At 45.6% G+C, this 20110-nt stretch overlaps 1 protein-coding gene across 1 annotated transcript in view; it reads left to right on the plus strand.

Moving 5' to 3' along the window:
* Positions 1–8092, plus strand: part of ADCK2 (aarF domain containing kinase 2) — a gene marked incomplete at its 5' end in the record, with an annotated part of 8344 nt that extends 252 nt beyond the window's left edge. The window contains 8 exons of the mRNA XM_009077941.1: positions 19–266; positions 911–1057; positions 2772–2900; positions 3542–3637; positions 5358–5609; positions 6443–6571; positions 6686–6739; positions 7949–8092. Of these exons, the coding sequence (XP_009076189.1) occupies positions 19–266; positions 911–1057; positions 2772–2900; positions 3542–3637; positions 5358–5609; positions 6443–6571; positions 6686–6739; positions 7949–8092 (1199 nt within the window). The remainder of the gene's footprint in view (positions 1–18; positions 267–910; positions 1058–2771; positions 2901–3541; positions 3638–5357; positions 5610–6442; positions 6572–6685; positions 6740–7948) is intronic.
* Between the last annotated feature and the right edge of the window lie 12018 nt (positions 8093–20110).

A 20110-nucleotide genomic window follows, 5' to 3' on the forward strand; every position in this document is an offset into this window, starting at 1 on the left:
CCCGCGCCGAGGAGCCGCAACAGCGCGTGGAGTTCGGGTCTGCCTTCGAAGCGTGGGAAGTGTCAGGCCTTAGAGGCCTCCTCAGGTGGCTGAGAAGGTGGAAGGACAAGGAGATAAGAGATAAGAGCAGCAGGGAGGAACTGAGCCTGGCAGACTGCTCCCAGGGAAGTCGTGTGAGTAGGATGGCCCTTACGGAGCAGATGGCCAAACCACTCCTGAATGCAAACCCTTCAACAGCGAGACATCTCACACCTGTAGCTATTAAAGTAAGTCATATTGCATGAATGTATGAAAACGGAGTGTGCTGGCTGAGGTCGATCAGATTTCAGTTTTCATGGAGAGGAGTAGCTGGTTAGGGCCAGGTAGAGCAAGAAAAAGGGATGCTGTGTCCCTCGGTGTACTTTTTTCAGTGCGTTTGTTCCAAGCTGGTAGTGGCTCCAGCTCTTCCCAGCCAGAGAGCTCCAGTACACATACCTAGAAGGGCCTAGTTTACATTGAAAGAATTAATATTAAGCTTGGTTGCACCTTCCAGACAATGAAGCCCCTTCTCTGTTCATGTGGAGAAATCTGAAACATAAATTCTTTCCAGCAAAGTTTATATAATGAATCCTTATCTTCAAGCAGCTTCAAATACTAGTCAGGGGCAGAGTGGGAGTAATGTGGTAAATGTGACTGGGTGTGACTAGTGTCCAGCATAGATCTATTCCACTTGACAAGTGCTACATATTTCTTTCCAACTTAATCCATGGTAAAATGTGGATTCTTCTGAGGACCAGCCAAGGAACCCAGCCTATTAGACTAGAAACCCTAGTCTAATAGGCTGGGTTCTCTCTACCTGGTATCTATCAGTTGAGCTCATTGAAATGGAGTGTTTGGGGAGTTGATCTTGCCACTGCTCATTCCTGTGCAGGTCCTGCACCCTGGGCTGGCCCATCAAGTCCAGATGGACCTGTTTCTCATGAAGCTGGGTAGTCACATCATTGGACTTATCCCTGGATTCAAGTGGCTCAGTTTGACAGAGATTGTGGAGGAGTTTGAGAAGCTTATGATGCAGCAGGTAGGTGCCATGCCATGGTACCCATGTTCTGAAACAAAACTGCCCTTTGTCTTGCTCTGCTGGATGACCAGAGGGTCACACCACTGCATTTTAAAGGGTTAGGTGAAGGCTGTCCTGTTCCTTACTGATGTTCTTTATTCTAATCAGTTACATAATGTTGCTGTAGGAAAACTTCTTTGTTCACAAAGTGAAAAAGCAACACAGTAAAAAGGTTTAACAATCTTTATTAGATGTAAAAATATTTTTTAGACACTTTGAAAATCGATTTTAGATTTTGTTTTCTAGTGAACAGTCTGAACAGCTGTCTAGGTATTGTCACAGTCCTTTTGGCAGCATTGTGAAAGGTGAACACTGGTGACATGCCTCTCCTCAGGAAAAGAATCTCTCCAAGAAGTGCTCAGGAGTGTGTTTGGTTTTTTTTCTTTAATCCTACACACATTTGCAATCTCTACTCACTAATCTTGTTAGCTTTGAGTTATATATATTGGCATAAATAATATGTTTTCCTGTAAGTTAATAACACATTCTATATTTTATTGACTTCAAACTCATAGTATTTGCAAAGTTAGGCTTTGCAAATATATCTGAAAACATCCTGATTCACTTATGTCTTCTAAAGGCACAGTCCTGAGATGTTACCATCAAACCTAAAGAGTTTCTAGTAAAATGAACCATTATCTGCAAATTTCATTTTTGTGTCTAGATTGCAGGATATGAAGTCCGTAACAAGCTTTTCAAAGCCTTAATTCTTTTCTGCTATTGCAAAAATCCACACAGTAAATCTGTGTTGTAAACTGTTGACTGTAGTCGTAAGAACTAGTTTAGTCCAGCAGAGCTTTTGGTGGATGCACTGAAGACTGAGGATTAGGAGAACAGCTGATAGGCTTATTGTTGCTTTATTTCTCTTTGAAAGAACCAGAAGTGTTCCTGGGATATTTCCCATTGTCAGATGAGGGAGGTGAGGTAAGGTTATCCTGCCTCCTTGAGCAGCAGTGGGCAGTAGGAGAGATGCCCTTGTGTCAATGCACAGATCACTGAAGAGCCAGGGCCTGGAGTGTGCACAGCATATTGTTTTGTATGTTTTACATTAAATTTCTCCCTGCAATGGCTGTGTGCTGGTTTGAAAGCATCTCACAATGGGACTATGTAATTCTATGGGTCATGCATGGGTCCCAGACAGCCCATTAAACAGAGACAGCCCCTAAGGGAGCCATCAGTGACTAGTAGGAGATAAAGATCACTGCCCCCACCTGCTTTAACAGCTTGTGAAGGTGATAATAGAATACATACCCCGGGTTACCCCCTACATTGTAACCTAGGACAGGCTGCCTGTCTGTAAAGTGAGGCAAGGGCTGCAGTTCTTCTACCCTGATTGCTTGCCTTGTTATTTGATCAGTAAACTTTGGTTCAGGATCTTTTGTCCTTGAATGTAATGCAGTCATGGTCTATTTGGAGCCGCCATGCCTCAGTAAGGCACCCATGTTTCAAAGGTGCTGGGTTGTGGGCCATCCATTACCCAGCTGATTACTCTTCCGTCAGGAAAGCTATAAAGGTGTAAGGAGCACCACTCTTATTTTGTTTTCGCTTTGGCTTTCTGACTACTTTTGGTGGTAGTGAGTATTGCACCCTAGAGTCCTATCCTCATACAGGATTCTGAAGATCCAATTCTAGCTGAATCTAATCTCCAATCTGCTTTTTCTGTTTCTCCCTTGAGATTGACTTACGCTACGAAGCCAGAAATCTGGAGCGCTTCCGACAGAATTTTCTAGGTGTTGATTTCGTGAAGTTTCCAACTCCCCTTTGGCCTTTGGTAACGACAGATGTTCTAGTGGAAACATTTGAGGTAAGAACTGCAGGGTCTGGGGGTGGTGGTGGCAGGGAGAAGGCCCCGAGGAGAACATGTCAAGGAGGTGTTTTTTGAGAAGAAGGGATCAGAGGCAGAAGGATGCTTTTCTCTTATTTACTTAAGGATATTGGTGTCCTTAGTGTCTCTTCCAGTCTTTTCGTTTGTGAGCAGTGCATCATGGAAGTCAGGTGGCAGACAACTCCATATAGAAGTGAACACTTGGCCTGAAACCAAGCAGACCAGGAGTGTGTCCAGCCACCATGTGCTTGCCTGTGCTTTGCAAACCAACGCCACGCTTCACCTCTCCTCTGTGGTGGGTAAAAGCAAGGAGCCCAGCAATCTGACGCTTCTTGATCCTTGCCTTACTTCCCATAGGGATGTTTGAGTCACCAACCAAAGCTACTGCCAAGCCTTAGTTTTCCTTCATGTGAGCTTGGCAAGGGTATTTCTGTCCCAGAGATACTGTCCCTCTTTCCAAAGACTAAATCTGTGCTTCTCTATCACCTTTAGATACGGCCTCTGTCTAGCTGGGCCTTTCTAGGGTGTTGTTATCATCTCCCCTCTACGCTTGGCACCCAGGTGAAGGTGTGGTTGAATGTGGGATGCAGGGTGTGTTTGACTGCAGCTCTTTGTTTCAGGAGAGTGAGCCTATTTCACACTACCTGCATGCAGAGATTGCCAGAGAGCTGCGGCAGAGACTCGCAAAGATGGGCATGGACATGCTGCTGAAGATGGTAGGCACTTGGCCGAGGCTAGGAGTGAAGGTTCTTTTCCTGCAGATGCTATTCAGTTGGGGTAATCAGGCAACATGGCTAAAGAGAGAAGCTATTGGCTTCTCACATCTCCTACCTGTACCCATGTCCACGGGGACATGGACCAAAGACACTGCAGAAGGGCCATCTGCTTGCATGCAGTGGGACCAGCTGTGCACCTTGGTCAGCACATTGCTTAGGAAACCCATTAATCTCTTTAAGGAATATTCATATATTGCCCAAGGACTCTAACATGCAATGTAATTAGCAAACATCCTGCACTCTGCAGAGACTATGGATGCAACTCAGGGCAAACAGCTAACTAGTTTCTTCATTTATTGTCTTCTTTAACACTGCCTTTCTGTAAGAACTGGATATGGACTAAAGGAAACAAACCTAGCCAGATTCAGCTTCTGGCTGTCTAGTTCTTCTGTGGCTAAAATAATCACAAATGTGACAGAGTGTTGAGAAGGTGATACAGCTGCCTTCTGAGGAGCCATGAGAACTAGCAGGGCAGAGCTGCAAAAGAAGCTGACAGTACTGAGTGTGTGGGCAGTAAGTGCCAGATGAAATGCAGCTGATAACAGCAGCATCATGCTAGGGCAATGGCAAGCCTGCAGCTCTGACTCCATGCAGTATGGCAGGCTTTGAAATAGCTTTTGCTACTCAGAAAAGCAGTGGTGGAATGAGAGTAGTTTCATGTTAACATTGGTTTCAAATTTTAGGAGTAGGAAAGAATTAAAGAGCAAAGAAACAGCATTATGTCTGTAAGTAAAACAAACACCTGTTTCTTGAGAACTCTGTGCAGTTCTAGGATCCTCCATTTCAAGAGCTGTAATAGAACTAGAGGAGGTGCAGTAGAAGGCAGATAGGATGATTTCTGGTGTGGAATGTTTTCCATGCTGGAATGGTGAAATAATTTGGAGTCTTAACTCAAAAGCAGAGAAATGAGTAGCTTATGACAGAGATATATGTAGTCAGGCGTGTGTGAGAGTGAATATAGATCTGTTGTCTGTGGTTTCTCAAAACAGAACAATGAGTAGGACATAAAATTACCAGAGGTCATTTTTTCAGGCAACACCTAAAAAATGTATTTTTTTTTCCACATATTTCACCCTATTTACATGGGTGTTGGACAAATTTGTAGGAGAAATCCATGAAATACAAAGATAACCTCCTGGGGGCAGGAAGTTCTGCAGCCCCAGGTGGCCAGGAGGGTTAGTGGGGAAGTCTTGTTTTGTGCTTACCTTCTTGCTAGTCCTTTCTGGTGCTAACTGCTAGCAGAGTCAGAGAAGGGCTGCATAGATTTGTTTCCCCTTCTGTTAACTTGTTTTCCAATTCAGTTATAATGTGGGTTGATGTCCTGGACTAGACAAACTTAACCATTCACTATAACCCTTACCACTGAATGGTAAGTGGTCCATTCTTACTGTATTACTCTTTGGGGCCCACCAGTGTGCCACCAGTTTAGGGTTAATTGCTGAAGAGCACCACCATTCCCTGCTGGGACTCCTGGCTGTCCTACCTGACCCTCTGTAGCACCCATGCCATGCCAGCACAGCTGCTCTTCAGCAGAAGCCAATTGCTGTGGTGCTGCCGAGGGTGATGCGCACCAGCAACAAACCTCTGCTGTTTGCCTGGGAGTTTTGGTGTGGGTAGGTTTGGTTGGAATGAGCTGCTCTAAGACTTACCTGTCCTCTAGGTCTTTATTGACAACTTTGTCCATGCTGACCTGCACCCTGGGAACATCCTGGTTCAAGGCACAGCCCATGTCAGTGCCAGCTGCAAGGAACAGATGGCGGTGGTGGACCCTTGTGACACGTTCGTGGTGGAAGTGCAGCCACCCCTCAGACAGCTCTGCCTGGTGCTGCTGGATGCAGGGATTGTGGCAGAGCTGCAGAGCGCTGACATGCAGAACTTCCGTGCGGTTTTCACAGCTGTGGTCCAGGGACAGGTGAGGCCTCTGCCATGAGACACAGCTCAAGGAGCTGGAAAGGAGACAGCTGGAGAGTCTGATGACTGAAGTGAGAATTTTCTCTCTATTTCCCTTTAAAAATCCACCCTAAAAGGGGTTAGAAGACTTGCTAGCATGGAAGCGATACCAAATACAGGGATAAGATGTTCAGGCTGCAGGAGTGAAGCAATTTCAGAGGGTCAAGAAGCAGAAGGTGCTAAACAGGATTCAGTGGCTGGCACCCCGTCCCTCTGCTGCAAGTTAGGACTGCCAGTGAGCCTCTTGAATTTGAGACTTTCAGAATCTGTCAGGTTTTGCTAGAGAAGAGAAGGGAGTGGATTAATATCTTGATTGTCCACACATGTTCCCTTCTGGAGCCTTGCTGCTGGAAAGACTGTATACCTTCACCCATTTTGCTGGTGTGTCAGCATCTGTAGAGAAGAGGAAGTAAAACAGGTGAAGGGGTTGACTAAGCTCCTCTGTATAAGGAGAACTACCCTATCTTCCTTTCCACTTGAAATGCACTCTCAGATGGACAAGAGAATCCAGTGCTGATGTCTCCTGTTCATTCTGAGGAACAAGCATCTGTGCTCATACTTGCCTGTTTCTCAGGTGCAGGTTGAATGGTTCACCTGTGCATCTCAAGAGGGTGACATTTTACTTTGGTCTGTTTAACCTGCCAAAGCATGCCAAGGAATCAGTGCCAAACCATGTATTCAAGCCCATCCTGTGCTGCCAGATGTACTTATCAGCTACTAAGCTAGATCTGCAACCATTTGATTGCAAGTCACCAGTGATCACATTCTGATTTTCCTTTTCAACTTGATTCTCAGGGGGAGAGAGTGGCAGAACTGATCCTCCATCACGCCCGTGCTAACCAGTGCCAGGACATTGAGCGATTCAAGGCTGATATGGCTGAACTAGTGACCAAGGTCCGGGGGAACACCATTGCCCTAGGAAAGGCAAGTGCACATTGTCTCCTTTTCACTTGCCTGCAATTCAGTGCAACGTAGCACTGAAAACTGAAACAAAAGGGGTTTTTGGATCAGTTGTTAACTTCTCCTTTTGTATTCCAGCTTCAAGTGGCAAATCTCCTCTCAAATGTCTTCAAACTATTGATGACCCATAAGGTGAGGTCCTGTCACTGTCTGCCTTCAACAGCTGGAAGTTTATTTGGGGAGGGAGAACTACTGGGAGCATGAGGGGCTGACAAGGAGAGGAACTGACTTCTGAAATGAGCCACTAGGAGAGGGACTGCAGGAATAAAAAAAATGTTTCTTGGCATGTTTCTCAGCATATCTGTTTTGTTGAGTTTTTTTGGTCTTAATACTGCATTTAATGGTTGGTATTGTTTACTAAAAGGAATATTTTTGTAACACGTGTTTTTTTCCTATCTTTTTTTTTTATAGTCCCTTAGAAGCAGAAAATGAAATCTAATATATGTCACTTATATACCATTGCATGCTCTCTTCCCTGGACCTTTGTCTTGATATGGGGTTATATAACAGCAGTAGACCATTTTCCTGGTTTTTCAGAGGCCTCAAAAGTGAGAAGTTGCTCACAGAACAGAGATTTCCTCTTAAAACTGATTACTTGGGGGACAAGATTCTGCAATTGCAAACAACACTGGAAATCAACAAAGCTGTGGTGGGCTGAACTAGAGGAGATGAGAAGGTTGTCAGCCACAGGGCTGCTCGGTCTGCAAAGAGTCCCTCTAAACATTCCTTAGGTAGAGGTTTTTGCCAATAAGCCTCATTAAGCAGGTTTCTAATAGCATGAAATGCAATTCAGGTCCTTACAAAGCAAGCCCTCCCAATCTCATGAATTCTTAGTGCTTGGTATGCCTTGAAACAATGCTAGTGTCTGGCTGGGAACTGGGGAGTAGTTTGTTCACAGGCAGAGCAGGGAATCATTTCCTCTGTGACTTGTGGGATCTTCTGTGGCCATTCAGAAGGTGAGCTCCCATTATACAAGTGCATGTGTTCAAGTATGATACTTGAACAGATACTACTGCAGCTCAACTATGCTAGCAAGAGTGAGCACTTCTAAGATCCTGCTATTCCTGTACGGAAGGAAATAAATTCCATTCCCCTTCTTGGAACTGAAAACAAACACTCAATCTCTCACCCTGAAACTGTTGCCTTATGTTTGGGCTTGCTGCTGTGTTTAAGTGAGCTCTGAAACTCCAGCTGGTGAAGATACAGTATTGTTTTAGGTGTGCATATGTTCTCCCCAGCCTCTTCCTTCCCCTCTCAGCTTAGCCAGAGCTGGTAACTTGGTTGAATGAGTACAGAAGAAAATAAGGTCCAATGAGTCCATGTAGTCTCTTGTGATTGTAGGTGAAGCTCGAGAGCAATTTTGCTTCCATCATCTTTGCCATCATGGTTCTGGAAGGACTTGGTCGCTCACTGGACCCTGAACTGGACATTCTAGAGGCAGCTAAACCACTGCTCATCAAAACTGTACCTTCTGTCCTCAAATAGACTCTTATGGCTGCTGCCCTCTCCCCATGTGGGAGCTGATGAAGGAAGCTGAAGGTGAGAAGTCACATGTACCCTGGGGATGTGCTGTGCAGTGGTTACTCACCATGAATGTTGCTTTCAGTCTCTTCATCTGAGCACCAGGCATGGGATGATCAGAAGGTCTATTCCAGAAACCAGGAAGACTTTGCACAATTGGAGATTTCTGACTCATTGCACAATTCTCAGAGCTAATGTGCTATGGTAGTTTTTAAACTGACGTGTAGTTTAGGTGCACAAGATGACTGCAGCCTGATGAGAAAAGCAGTCTTACTTGTCTAAAAGTCTAAAAGATGTTCATTGATCAAGTCTGAAATATTTTGTAATATATCAGGTTTAAATATTTAAAGTTACTTTACTGACTTACCTGACACTGTGGTATGAGAAATGATGTTCTGACATCATCTAAGCAACTCATCCAGGCTGAAAAAAAGCCAACAAACCTGTTTGTCTTTTGTTCTTTTAACTTCTACTTTTATTGTAGAAGCATTCTAAGAACCTGCATGTAGCAGTCTGTTCTCAGTCATATTGAATGATAAAAACAGACCAGACATTTTTCAAAATCCTGTACTCTAGCACAACATTATAGGAGTTTGGATTATAAACAGCAAAATAAAATATTTGCCTAGACAGAAAACCTAATTCCATAATAATAAAAAACCCCAACTTCTATGAATATTTGTAGTGGTCTTCTTTTTCTGAAGCTTAAGAGGCTTTTTTTACCTCTGTGCTCTTGTTTCCTGTGTTCTTCTTTTCCTCCCTCATGCTCCCCTAGTCAACTCAAAGCTTTACAACTAATATGCAGATTCTTGGGGTTTGTTTCTAGTAGGCTGCAAAACAAGGAGTCCAAGCATTTTCCTCATGGATGGAAAACACATTGTGAATGTTTAAAATTCAGCAAAGCCAGCAAAAGAGCTAGATTATACATGGCTTTTACAGACAGTTATTTTAATAGTAGCATTAAAATTGTTTTATGGCTGCACTTTAGCAGTGAGAAAGCAGTCTATGAATGCTTGGAAGTACTGTAATACTAAATATATTCCCAGATACACTGTATGTAAAATAGTAGTAGTGCAGGGTCTTGGCAGTAGTGGTCTATTCTCAGCTGGTTCTGCAGTGAAGAGAAAATACCTAAATAGGCAATCTTCTATTTTACAGTGATTATAAAGTAATGATTAACGACATATAAATGAAGTCTGAAAAATAAGTTTCGATTCATCTCAATGTATTTCATGTGCTTTCCTTTAATCACTGCATATTCCATTTCCAAATGCTTAAAGGTAAAAACAGCAGTAGGGTTTAATATCTTTCAAGTTTTAGGCTTGTTTCTCTAGGCCTAGCTAGACTTAAACTCAAGTAGGCACAGCATTGTCCTAACTAGCACATGATTTTATGTAAAAGGGAACTCAAACAAGAAGAAAAGCAAGGAACTCCGGATCAATGCCTTAAATAAAATGTCTTTGTGCTGTCAGCAGGGTGTGTGTTCCTACCCAGCTCGGGGATAGAGGTGCCAGGCCCAGTCCATCAGGTGCACAGGTCTTGGGTGCAACCACCCATGTTCCAGTCAACGTTTCCAGAGGCCAAATAGAGTTTAAATAGTAGAATTCCATGTCCAAAGTGCAAAACTGCCTCACGTGTAGCTTGCATAATATACAGAAAGTTCTATTTTTGCCAGACCTTAATTTTAACAAACAAAATGTCAAAGCCTCCAGTTTATATTTATGTTCATCTTTTCTTTTCCCTTTTTTTTTTTTTTAACAAAAATCTGAGGATGGCTCATGCATATTATGGATTCTAAAGTTTAAAAATATCCCTTTCAGCTATTAAGGTCTCAGAGTTGTTTGTAAACATCTGGATGAGAGACTTTGTCTTTTTAGAGAAAGCTGAAGGCATAGCCTGTCCATTATTTCTGAAGGAATGCAGTCTGAGACTTACTGCTAGCCATTCAAAGATGTGTCAGGATTTCAAAGGAGTTCCCTTCTACGAGTTTTCTTAATTTTACTTTTGGTTTTTTTGTTTATTTTAGAAACTGCCATTACCATCAGTGCTATATTCTTGTAAAATGCATACATTTGTATGCTTACCTTTCTGCTGAGTGGTGTGACATGTTTCTGAGTGTACATAGAATGTCAGGCAACAACATTTACATTTTATGCCTAGTTTGGTTCTAGCTGTTACTTGAAACAAGGTATCACACGTATTTATTTTAGCATAATTCTGGATGAAAGAAGAACATCTTTTCATATAACCCTGAGTATTCCTGCAAATAAATTGTGCCATGCCCATTCTCCTTTCCTAAATACCCTTCTGAAAAGAACAGGTACATTTCTGGTTATCCAGAGCTGATAATAACATTCCCTGTGACACAGCCACTGTATTTTGTACTTCTGGGGATGTGAGGAAGAGGAACAAGCATAACCTCCTCCTTCTCCTCCCCTTTGTGAAAGAAGGCACCTCTGCTCATCAGAGTAGAATGCAGTAAAAAACCCACTCCTGATGCAGAAAACTCTCTAGATGTGCCCGACTGTTAACCTTTCACACTGCATGCTTCACTCAGGAAAGTGAGTGACACACTTAGGAAATCAGGGGAGTCCTGCACAAGTTGCACTGTGGGCTCCAGGTGATAACTGTGCTTTACCTTATAGCCTGAGTGGGGAACTCTTCCCTTCCATTAGCACTACTGCTACCTCGGGTACTTACACCATTCGTTAGCTGTCAGTTTAGCTTTGCAGCATTCTCCTCATTTATTCACAGACAACAAAAAGTCTGTTTATCCTAACTAGGTGCCCTGCCTGAAAAGATATCTGAGTATCATTCTGACATAAGATTACCTTCTTTGGAGACTGCCAGCCTGCAAGTGAGACTGTAGGCAAAATAGACCCCCAGGCCTGCCATTTGGTTTGGTGATTCTCCAAAGACAGGTATTTGAGAGATCATGTGACCTGACAGTAGATCTGTTACCTGAAGCCCAACCTGGTGAACTAAAATAGTAACTCCAGAAAGAAAGTCATGTAAAGGACAGAGTAGTGGAAGTGCATTCGAGCTGCGATGGAAGGGAGATTAAAGACCTGTCCAGGAATCATAATTCCAACTGTCACAACTGCTCTGGCACACTGACTCACACCTACCAGATACAGACCAGGTGTATGACCTGCTCCAGTGCCTGCTCACCCACCCTGCAGTTTCCTCACGCTAGCAGTGACACCCAGGGCAGCAAAAGGTTCTGTTCTCTTAGGTACTGCTGGAGGCCATGGTGTTTTTTGCCTTCTTTTTCCATCTTCTGATGTGATGGTCTCTGCTCTGGAACACTATCACTTTGGCAGTCTGGTGTTGGTTTTGTTGCTTGTTCTGCTTCCATGATTTTTGTTCCAACATTTTCTGCTGTGCATTTTGCTGCTCAGAGACTCCTACAGAAAGACACTGACAATTGCACAGACAGCTTTCATACCAAATCTCATCCTCAGTTTTTATCTGTGTCCAGCTCTGGGGCCCACATGAGAAGGACATGGACTTGCTGGAGGAAGCCTAGAGGAAGGTTATGAAAATGCTCAGAGGACTGGAGCATCTCTGCTATGAAGACAGGCTGAGACTTGGGGGTGTTCAGCCTGGAGAAAAGAAGGCTCTGGGGAGACCTCAGAGCACCTTACTGTACCTAAAGGTGGTACAAGAGAGCTGGAAGGGGACTTTTTCCAGTTACATGGAGTGACAGGACAAGGGGTGATGGCTTTAAAACAAAAGAGAGTAAGTTTAGATTAGATATAAGGAAGAAATTCTTTACGGTGAGGATGGTGAGGCACTGGCACACGTTGCTTAGAGAAGCTGTGAATGCTCCATTCCTGGAAGTGTTCAAGGCCAGGTTGGATGGGGCTTGGAGCAACCTGCTCTAGTGGAAGGTGTTGCTGGCCATGGCAGGGCGGTTGGATCTAGGTGATCTTTAAGGTCCCTTTCAAGGCAAACCATCTTATGATTCTATGATTCTCACTGGTAGAAGTCAGAAATGGATATAATTTATGAAAACTCTTTCCTTAAATGCAGAAAGGCTCCTTCTGTGGCAGAGATGGAAAATTTTACTTCCCATTTTGCTTCCATTTAGACACATCAAAAATGTGTTACCCTTGTTTATCTCTAAATGATATAGTCATATTGGATATAAAATGTGTGAAAGACAAATACTCTGGATGGTGCCACTGCTGGAAACATGGCAGAACAGGAAAATAATTTCTGGAATTGCCCTTACCAGCCTTTTTTTCTCATGTTCAAAGCCCTTTTCATTGCGTTCTGCCTGCAACTCCTCTCTCTGCAAACACTGTATCTTTAAGAACTGCAGCCTCTGACTTGCCTTCCCCTTCTCCTCTCTAAAGAAGGATTTCTTCCTGCTGCTCTCTGCCCTAGCACCCTGGAGCAGTGCCATGGGCTGAAAAGCACTCTCTTTGTGCTCCAGCTGTTTCTCCAGCCCTTGTAATGTTCTCTGACACAATCACTGTCTGTTTCCCAAACAAAATTTCTCATAAAGAAAGAGCAGTACAGAGAAAGACAGTGCATAAAACATACAGCAAATATTCCAGCAATCTGTGCTCAGTTAATATTCCAGGACTCTTTGACAGGTTATGAGGGTTAAGCCTGTGTCCAAATACAGTGGCAGCAAAACCTGCAATGGGCTGGTGCCGGATGTCAGCTAACTGCAGGCATCTGTCCATCTGACTACATACCCTGCTGCAGCCAAGCATTGTTGGCCCTGAAGATCAGGAACCAAGGAAATGGAGTGTGTAGATAGGGCGGTAGGACTGACCTGGACAGCTGGGTGGATGTGTATTGATGGTGAAGCCCCTGGGACAACAGTGTTACGGTAACAGATCCTAGACGTGATGACCTGCTGCACAAGTAATTTAGAGGGGACCCAGCAAACAATCTTACTGGAAAATATGAGGCACCTCAGAATAGGTGTAGCAGCTGGAGGTCAGCTCTCAGAGCTATCTGTGTCCTCCCTCCTCAGCAGGAGCTGTTGGAGAAGAAGAGGCACCATGTGGGATGGTGAGGCAAGAACAAGCGAGCAGAGGGAGCTGCTGTTGGGCTGCAGAGGGGCAAGAGAAAAAGCACTGTGGGCCTAGGGACCTTTGTGGCATCATAGCACATGGTCACATAAGAGTCTGGTGGGTACCTTCAGGGTGCCCCAGCTGGCTTTGCGCTGGGAAACCTCCCTGTAACCAGGGCTTGGTCTGTGCTTTGCTGTGGTTGGCCTTTTGCTGTGGTGCTCCTTTGGCTGCCTAGAGAGAGGAGCAACCCTGTAGGGAGGGTGAGAACCACCATCTCTGCACCCCAGGAGGGAAATGGAGTTCTCCTGACCCCTGTCCCACCCTGTAAGCACAATGTTTTTCCTCAGTGTTTAGTAAGAGAGAGAACAGAATGTTGTGGGGCTTTTCCCCCAATATTTTGAGGTAGTGCTGGCATTAGTTTATTTGTGTCTCACTTCCAAGGACGCATTTCCCAGCAGTCCTGTGATATCTCTCTTGGGCCATCTGGCTGTCCCTCCTAACTGTGACAGGCTAAAACTCCATGTCAAAGGATAACCGTGCGTTTTGGAGATGGGAAACTTAATGGCATCCGTTCACAGCTGTGCCAGATGAGTTACTGTAGAAGGAAAACCCAAGGCTTCTCTGGTGTGAGTGTTTTTCCCGGATGTGTGTAAACAGAGGCACACCTTTCTGATATAAAGTGAGCTACTGACATCTGGGATTGTTTGCTCAGTTTAGTCTTTAAATTTTCACTCTTGACTTTCAGGTTCCTTGACTGAGTGAGATGTGCAGCAGTGGCAGAATATGAGACAACTCTGGCTGCACTGCTTCTTATATGAGGTAAGTGTGCTGCTGATGTCCTGTATCTTTGGGATCCAGGAGCAGCTTTCTGTCCCTTTAGAGCAGGTGTTAATTGCTGTGTTTATGTACACAAAGAAGTTGTCAGCATGTGCTGCCTTATCCTTAGCACTGATTTGTGTGCAGGCATCCTGTTCCCTTCAAGGACTTGATGATGCTTCTGCCATGGGTCCCACTGAGCTAATCCTGACAGGAGAAACTCTGAATGAAGAGCAAGAAGAGCAGGAGAATTATATTAATGACATTGGCCATGAAGGTAAGGGAATGAGGTCTAAAAGCTGTGTGTCTAGTTGGGACATTCCTCTGTATTTCATTGCCTGGATGGACTGTAAGGAGAGCCTAGGAAACAAGCAAACGTTCAGTCACCTAAATACACATGTCAGAATCCACAGCAGATGCCCAGCTGCAGTGCTCAGTCCAGGGTTATCACTCTCTAACCTTTGTGAAGCTCAATTGTAAGTTTTCTATTGAGGTACTCAATAGCCGTATAACATGTAAACTGAAGACCTTGTTAGGCTTGGGGCATGTGACCTCTGAACCCAACTGATGCACAGATGTTTCATCCTCTTTTTGGCCTTACAGCTTCTGCCCCTGCCTCTCTTCCCATGACTGTGGTCTTGGAGCAGTCTTCTAAGATCTTACAGTGTGATTTTTCTCTTAGAGAGCCCAGACTTAGTCTTCATTGTTTCCCTGTTCCATTTGTGTTTGGAATCATTTATTTTCTTTGCCCTACAATGTAGCTGAAGGTCAAACAGACTTTCCATGTTGGTCTGGCTGTCCTGACTAGCTTTTTCCAGCAACATTAAGTAGAACAAGTGCTGACATGGTGCTGCACTGTCATTTCTTCCCCCAGTGGCCAAGGAGAGTCAGGAAGAACCTGCCTTCAGGAACTTCATATGAGACACGTGGATGAAATGCCAGAGAAGAAGCAAACCAAGTGAGTGAGACCTTCAGAAACAGGAACCTTGGAATCACTTGTATGGAGTTAAAAGTGAAGAAGCAGCATAAAGGGACTTGCGTGGAACCCTGCGTGGTGGCTTCTATCTGTAGACAGCTTCCTCTGAGATTGTTGTCTTTTTTTTCCTGCAGTAACTGTTGGTCATATGAGTTAAAGGTTTTGTAGCCAACTGACTGTGTTTGGCCACCTGCCACTGTGGCTTCCTGATGCTGAAGGAACCAGATAGCACTTTCTTCACATTCTTCATGTGTGGCTGTTGAGAGCTTAGACTTTGAGCTCTGGCAGCATCAGCATCTAGAGTCCTCACTGGTTCCGTTCCCTTTGTGCAGTCAGGTGTCTGCTGCAGCCAGGACACAACTGACACTGCATTGGACTCCATCAATGTGCTGTTTGATGTTTTGGTTTTCATTAAAGCACTTTTATATGCCAACAGATGAGTGATGGTTAATTGAAGGAGGTTTCATTGCACTTTCCAAGGTGAGGGGCTTTGCCTCTGCTTGCAGCCCATCCGTGTGGATGCACAGCAAGTGCATCCTAATCACCTTACACAGACACAGTGCTGAGGCCTCCCAGGAAAACCCTGAGCAAAGAAAAGTTCCCAGGAGGGAAAATAATTAAAAGAATCTGGCTTGATGTGGCTGAGAAGCGAAGTACCTGTGGTTGTGTATTGGCTGTGTCTGTAGGAAGCTCAAAGCAGAGCTATTTCCACAGATGAGTCCTCACATGGGGTGGAGGCAAATGCTTGGGGATTATCTACTACTTATTTTCCTTGCGAACACCATGGGCACAGGTGTTCTCTTGAAGTTTACCACTGTAAACCCTGGAATGTCTGGGTTTCTTCCTTCCACACAATGCCGTGGCCTCACTGGAGAGGTGTCTGAGTGGGAAGCTGGCACAGGGTGTGCTAGCATGAGGTCTGTGGGGCTGTGGAGAAAGTTTCTGTGAATTTTAAGAGTGCCGCTGGCAGGGAAGGGCAGTAACAGCCAGGTGGTCCCTGTGTGTGAGCTGATTTCAAAGTAAAGCCCTGTATCAACTGTGTTGCCTAAAGGGTTTTTGGCCACAAGAAATTGTATTAAAGGCTGTTATCTGGCACTGGACGGGCACAGGTGCGGAGGGGCAGCACGGCGCAGCGGAGCCTGAGCGGAGTTGAGACACCATCCTCAGCACTCTGCCCCTGTGCGTGGCTCCGCCTTGTGGCCGCGCGTGGGTATTGCGAGGGAGAGAGCCGCGCGTTGCCTCGGGACGGCAGCGCCTACACGGAGCCTTTGGACTCGGTGCTGCCGCCCGGTGGTTAGCACCTGGTACAGCAACTCCGATGCGCCGCGCGGGCTCTGTGCCCGATCGGCGCTGATGTCGCCCGTCCCGGGGGAATTTTGGGGCATTTTAGCGGGGAAGTCTGGGGGGATTTGGGCATCGTTTTGAGGGTGAAATTGGCAATTTTAGACATGGCAATTTTGAGTCATTGTGTGTGATTTGGGGGGCTTTGCAGAGCGGGCATTAGGGCTAATTTGGGGGCAATGTGGGGCATTTCAGGGCCAAACTTTGGGGAGATTTGGGCGTCATTTTGCGGGTGAAAATGAGGATCTTTGACTTGGGGATTTTGGGCAGTTTTAGGGCCTTTGGTAGGCGGGGCTTGCAGAAAATTTGGGGCTAACATGGGACATTTCAGGGCCAAATTTTGAGAAGATTTGCTTTTCGCTTTGGGGACAAAATTGGCGATGCTACACTTTGGAATTTTGCATCGGTTGAGGCAAGTTGGGAGTGTCAGTACTGCCCACCCCGGGGATGAAAAAGTTCAGGACAGCCCCAGAGGTGGGCAGTGAGAATGAGTAGGGTGCACCTTAGTGTATGCTGAAAAGAAATCCACCACATTTATTTCCCAAAAGCATCAGTCCCTAAACAGCCCTCTCTTTTGTGCTAACTGAAAAAGCTCTCTCTTTCTATTCCTCTTTCTATAATGATGATGTTACTGCTTTTAACAAGCTCTTTTTCTAAACAGGTATGTATATAGGCCATTTATCTTACTTTTTCTACCCCCCAGAAACAGCAAGTTTAATTCCCTACTTGGTGTCTTTCCCCTTTAGGTCGCTGTAGCCCTAGGAATGGAGCAGGTGCTGCCTTTCCTATTAACAATCCTTGTATCCATCAGGCCCTCAGCCCTCCCAACCTTGAGGCAGCCAAACGAACCAAGCACAGCTCCACCAACAGCCTTTATGCCTGGTGCAGTTTGACCCCTCCCTTTTCCCAGGGCATCGTGGGAAGGGCAGTGGGTGTGGGCAAGCGGTATATTACCCACGGCCTCAGCTCAGGGAGCTAATTCAGCTCTCTGGCTGCAGTGAGGTAGGAGTTCTGCTCTCCCTCTAGCCAAAAGCAGCCCTTAAGTCAACTCAGGTGTGTTCAACAAGTGTACCCAGTGCTTGAAGAAACAGAGGTCTTTTCTATGGAGAATATGCACTTGCCTACAGATATTTACAAGATAATAGCTTTCAGTTGTGCATTTAGGAATAACAAAGTGCTTTAATAACTTGCCTTTTCTTTTTCCTTTAGGAGCAAGGTGTTTTCCTGCAGCTCCTGCCCATGTCAAAGGCAGACCTTAGACTCAATGCACCAATTTTCATCCATACTGGTCGAGTCAGCAGCGTCATTGTCGGTTGAGGATGCCTGCAGAGGTTGCAGCCATACAAGAGCTAAGGTGCAGTATCAAAGCTGGGAAGAGTCCGGGACAAGGGCATGAGGTCGGGTCCTAAGGTTAGCATAGAGGAGAGGCTCATCCTGTCTGGAACCGATTTCTGCGGGCAGATAAAGGCAGCAGTTAGCTTTTCCACACCAGACAATGCACGCGGCAGAGCAGTTCTAGCCAGTGTCCGCATGGCAGCAGAGTGGGATTGTGCTGATGTGCTGCTAAGCACCTGTACTAATTGCCTTGTTTGGTTGTTTTTTTCCATTAGAGAGGGCAAAGGATGAGCTGGTGACTACGGGACACTCTGAGATAGCCAAGGAGTTCTTTGTTTATGACGAAGATGGATTCAGACCCAGAGCCCTCAGAAAGAAAAGTCAAGGGAGCTGCTCCAGAAGGGAAATGATAGCAGGGGTGCTAGGTTGTGAACTGCCAGGAGGGCGTGTGAATGCAGCCTAGGGGAAAGGGGTGTCCAGTAAGGGGCTGCTTAGGGACTGTAAAGAGAACAGGTTTCTTTTGAGCTCAACACTAGCCTGTGCAGGGCAGAGCAGTTCCAGGCTCTGTCTGCATCCTGTCATTTGTCCAGTCTGTCTTCGTGTATTTGAGGCCCCCCAGGTCTCTCCCCTGCATTCCATGGGCTTATCAGATGCTTCAGACATCATCCCTCAGGTCTTCAGTGTCCGTACTCTTTGGCACAGGGCCGCTTGTGTCCGTTCCTTGTCTTGCCAAGCTTCCGCGTGGATCAGAAACGCAGCTTGTAAGTTTCCAGTCGGGCATCTTTTAGAGCATTGTTCCAGGCTGTCTTGGCAGCTCATCTCTCCAGCCGTCCATGGTCAGGGACAGGAGCTTGTTTTCTGTATTCTTAGTTTCTTATATCTGGGGCATAGACCACTCAGACATCCATCTCTGCTGTTTGGACGGGCACTTGTTGTCACAGATGGTTCAGTGAGACTCTTCTTTGGGGCTCTTTAGAGATCGTCAGCTGAACATCGGTGTACTGTATGTAGGTTGTCTTGTACAACAGGATCTCAGTTCCTGGCGTCATTCTTCTTGCTGAGAGTTTTCTCTCATTATCATGTTGCATTGTTTGTAGAGTGTGTGTTTGTGTGTGTGTGTCTTTGGCCCGGAGCCGCTCTGCCCTGTGGCATATGCTTGGGGATAGGTGGAATAGCTGGAAGAGTCTACAGTGAATTTAATATTAGTCTGTGAAGGCACCACCTGTACAGCTGTTCCAGAACCAGTAGCCATTGTCAGTCTGTGTGTGGTCAGGAGTGCAGGGTTTAGGGGAAATGATGGGAGTAGCCCAGAGGGGCCTCGAATTTAGGTTATTATTTGTCTTAATGTAGGCTCTAGTTGGACTCTGGATGGGATTCCTATACTGACCTAAGGGCTATGGAGCTGTTTAGTTATCATGCAGCTTTTTGATGGCTTTAATATTTTTGTTTCAGATGCAGAGGGAAAACTTCTACAGTGAAGTGCCATAGACAAGGTGAGAACTGCACCATAAGGTCTCTGGCTTTGCTGGAGAGCTGTGACCAGGGCTAAGTTAACATTTGCTTTGTGTTTGTTTTGAGAAAGCAAAGCCACATATCAGGAATGAAGGGCAACAGGGCAAGGTGATCAATGACTTGGCAGTTTGGGGTAACCCCTGAATTTTTGGCACAGTGCTCAGCATCCCTTGTTTACGAGTTGAAGTACCCCACTGCTGGGATTCGAAGCTGGTGTGGTCACGTTCAGCTGGCACAGCACCTAACGTCAAAGCATGACACGGGGACGCACTCGCATGCCCACCACTCCTCTGAGGGACAGGGGAATCTCGGAAGACATCAGCCTCAAGGCACATGATGCCTGCCATCCTCCCGGTCTGAGTTTGTGCGTCGGTCTATGTTTCTCGCAGCCATCGAGGTGGAACTGGCCACCAAAGGAGCATCTCAGCCACACTCCCCATTCTTTGTTGACGAAGATGGATTCAGACCCTCAGTCTTCTGAAAGATAAGTTGTGGGAGAAAGGCAAGCGATTGGGAACCCAAGGGAGGGAGTTTGAAGATTTCATAGGCATGAGTGCCATGCCAGAACAGATGTCTTTGGGTGGGTGAGGGGAGAGGGTTCATTTTGTCACTACAGGAGCACTTGCTGGGATGGGCAGTTCCAACCCATGCCTGTGGAGTAGTGTACATTGTGCCAGCTGTTTTCTACGTCATAGCCCATGATCAGGTCTTGATGTTATCTTGGCTTTTCTTGTTCAAGGAGCACAGCAGTCATTGGGATCAGACATTAGCAACATATTTTGGCCTTCTTTGGGCCTTGGACTGGCCTTCCTTTGGCCTTCTTTGGGCCTTGGAAAGGGCCTGGATGGGCTGTGATGGGAATTTGGGATGGGCCTGGGATGGGTACTCGGAAAGGGCATAGGTGGGGCTCGGATGAGAACTTGGAAAGGGCTTGGATCATAAAGAAAAGACTTGGGGAAAAGAAATACA

Source organism: Acanthisitta chloris, unplaced genomic scaffold, assembly GCF_000695815.1.
Source record: "Acanthisitta chloris isolate BGI_N310 unplaced genomic scaffold, ASM69581v1 scaffold13647, whole genome shotgun sequence".
NCBI classification, from domain to species: Eukaryota; Metazoa; Chordata; class Aves; order Passeriformes; family Acanthisittidae; genus Acanthisitta; species Acanthisitta chloris.